General features: G+C 41.8%; 1 protein-coding gene across 1 annotated transcript; it reads right to left on the reverse strand.

Annotated features, from left to right (window-relative positions):
* Positions 1-432: 432 nt before the first annotated feature.
* Positions 433-2,068, reverse strand: LOC121926698 (disintegrin and metalloproteinase domain-containing protein 20-like). Its single transcript, XM_042459884.1, is given in 2 exon segments — positions 433-1,581; positions 1,583-2,068. Coding segments are annotated over 2 exon segments (1,635 nt in total).
* Positions 2,069-2,881: the final 813 nt, after the last annotated feature.

Here is a 2,881-nt window from a genome sequence, read left to right on the forward strand (position 1 = left end):
AATTATCATTCTACTCTGCTTATTGTTAGTATAGAAACTTCCATGATAACACTGTGCATCATCTTTGGGGTACCATCTTCAGGACTTTACTCTGACGTTCTACAGCAGCACTCAGGAAGATCACAAACCCTAGTCTTTTCTCTACTCGTGGACTGAAGTAGAAGATACTGACAAGGATACAGCACTGGCTGAAACCACAGGTGGCATCTAAGTACCATTAGATTAACAAAATGGATCCAACTCACCCTATGGTTGTGACCCAGTATCACATTTTTTCCATTTTCCACTACTTTGTTGCCACCGCAGAATCCTGCCTATTATTTTCTGTGTACACATGTGACACATTGGTTACTGGGTGCTGCTGCGATAGCCTCTTTTGCTATTTTAATTATGGTGGACTGAATATTGTCCTCTGCCATCTAAGCTGATGCATCAGTCCCTTCTTGAATGATAGACAATCATAACAGTCCAAAAAGCGATAAAGGAAAAGATATATATTAATCCTATAATAATTCCTGTTCTGCTAAATTTTGTGGTGCGCTTCCGTGATGGAGCAGGCCCACTATCTGTGCTGCCACCATACCCTTTATAGAGACAGTTAGGAGGGGCCCAACCATAATCACAATGGCAATGTCTGTGAGTGTTGCATAGTCCTCGATTGTTGCACTTTGTGACATTGCAGTCATACATTAAGAGGGAGACATTCACACATTTCCCATCAATACACATAACATCAGTGCCACAAGAAGTGCCATCTCTCACTGCTCCAATGTCAGAAATCTCCATTCCACTGTGGTAGGCTGTACCCCAACATTGACCATTGCCAATGGGGGACTGAATTACGGTGTTGTATTCCTCCAAAGACGGTATCTCATCCACATTATCACACTGGAGTCGGCCACACAGGATATTCTCAGCATTACATTTATTATACTTTCCATGTCTGTATCCACAGTTACCAAACCGATCACCTTGAGCATTAACCTCTCTGAAGCAATTCTCTGAAGCAGCTCTTGCTTTGCTGCCAAATATCCTTTTACACTGCTCATTGTGAGTAGTGCAGTTTCCATGATAACAAAAAGTAAAATCACTGCATGGGGTACCATCTTGCACATAAACATCTTTAGGACACCACACTGAAGTTCCACTGCAATATTCAGGCAGATCACAGATGCTATTTTCCTTTCTGCAAATGGATCCAGCTGGGAGATACTGGCAGTTGGCACAGCATTGTCCAAAAGCACAATTGGCACTAGAATGGAGAGTACAATTAGATTGGCAACATGGATCCAACTCACATTCAGCTTTTGAGCCACAGTCACATTCCTCACCTTTTTCCACCACCTTGTTGCCACAATATTTTATTTTATACATTTTTTCAGGGTCTGGTGGAATTAACAAACAATAATAATTAGTTAGTTTAAAATAATAATTATAACTGCAGTTGCTAAATTGATCGGTGGGTGCCTGAACTGCAGCCATAATACAGTTATCTCGATCACAACTACAGTATTTCTTATCATGTTTCATACCAAGAACATGTCCTAACTGATGAGCAAATGTGTTAGAAAAAATGAAACAAACTGGAAGTCTCATAGGATTCAACAGCAGATCCCCAATTCTTATCACAAATTGTTCCTAGGTATGCCAATCCAAGCATAGTTCCAAAGGTCTTATATACAAATAAGTGACCAACATCATTCTCTAGACGTTGAGCAAGGGAGTCTCTTCTCCAATGTGTGAATGACAATAGTGTGCCATTTATGGTGTCAGAAATTTTTATGAGATTCTTTATGGACCAGATCTCAAGTCCAGCTATAGACAACTGAAGAGGAAGTGGGTCATACAATGAATTTGCAGTGTGCACAACATCCAGAACTTGTAGAGCAGTAAGTGTATCATTTTTGTCAAACTTCACAAATAGTTCATGCTCCACTACAACAGCCACCTTCACAAATTTAGTTTGTGTCGACCAGTTTTCACTGGAATCATGTTTTGCCACTCCATTCTCTGTGTTCTGCATCATGGATTGTTGACGTTTTTGCTCTTCTTCTGTCAGCCCACACATCATACGGACAGCACCTTCTTTCTTTTCCAAGCGATACACCACATGTTGAAAGGTACTGGATATTTGCACAGGCTCAATTTCATATGTCTTATTTTTTAATTGCAAGATACCCCTGAGTCCTCCTGAACAAGTACTGATTGTGACCAAAGAAGAAGGCTTGCCCTGCACAACACCTTGGTAAAAGCAGTCGTCCCTGACGAATGGATAGTCCACCTGGAGTTCCCCATCCTTATTGTAGGTGAAGACAGGAAAGTGTTTAGGGACTAATCCCCATTTCTGCTTCAGGTATAGAAAGTGACCTTTCCCTTCAATCTGCAAAAAGTAGCTAACCTCTCTGTGTTGGTGTTGTCCATATCTGGGAGCCAGTTTCCTTGGGATGGTCACCTCATAAGAGGCATATCTAAAGCCTTGTGGTGGTGTCAGCCCTGCAGTCTCTGTAAGAAAATTCCTCAAAAATATCATAAGCAACCAAGACAGAGTGTTTGCCTTTTCCCCATAGATAGGAATGAGTCCAGTGAAGTACATCCTCTGGCATCTCATTGCAGAAAAAGAAGCCTTTGCCAGCTGTTGGGAGGCCAGAAGGAAGATGGGGACATGGTTCCAAGGGAATTGGAAGAAGAGGTGCAGGATTCCGTACATAGCAACAGCCAATGGGGTTTCCTTTGGAATGGAGGTGGAGCTTGGATAATCAAGAATGGAGCAGAATGGTAGCGATGGTTGAGAAGAAAAGGATCCCCCAGAAGCGTCTGGCTGAAAGAGCTACAGGAAGAAGAGGTAATTTTTATGAGAATATCATAGATCTGTAGAGTTGGA

This window comes from Sceloporus undulatus, chromosome 1 (genome assembly GCF_019175285.1).
Source record: "Sceloporus undulatus isolate JIND9_A2432 ecotype Alabama chromosome 1, SceUnd_v1.1, whole genome shotgun sequence".
NCBI classification, from domain to species: Eukaryota; Metazoa; Chordata; class Lepidosauria; order Squamata; family Phrynosomatidae; genus Sceloporus; species Sceloporus undulatus.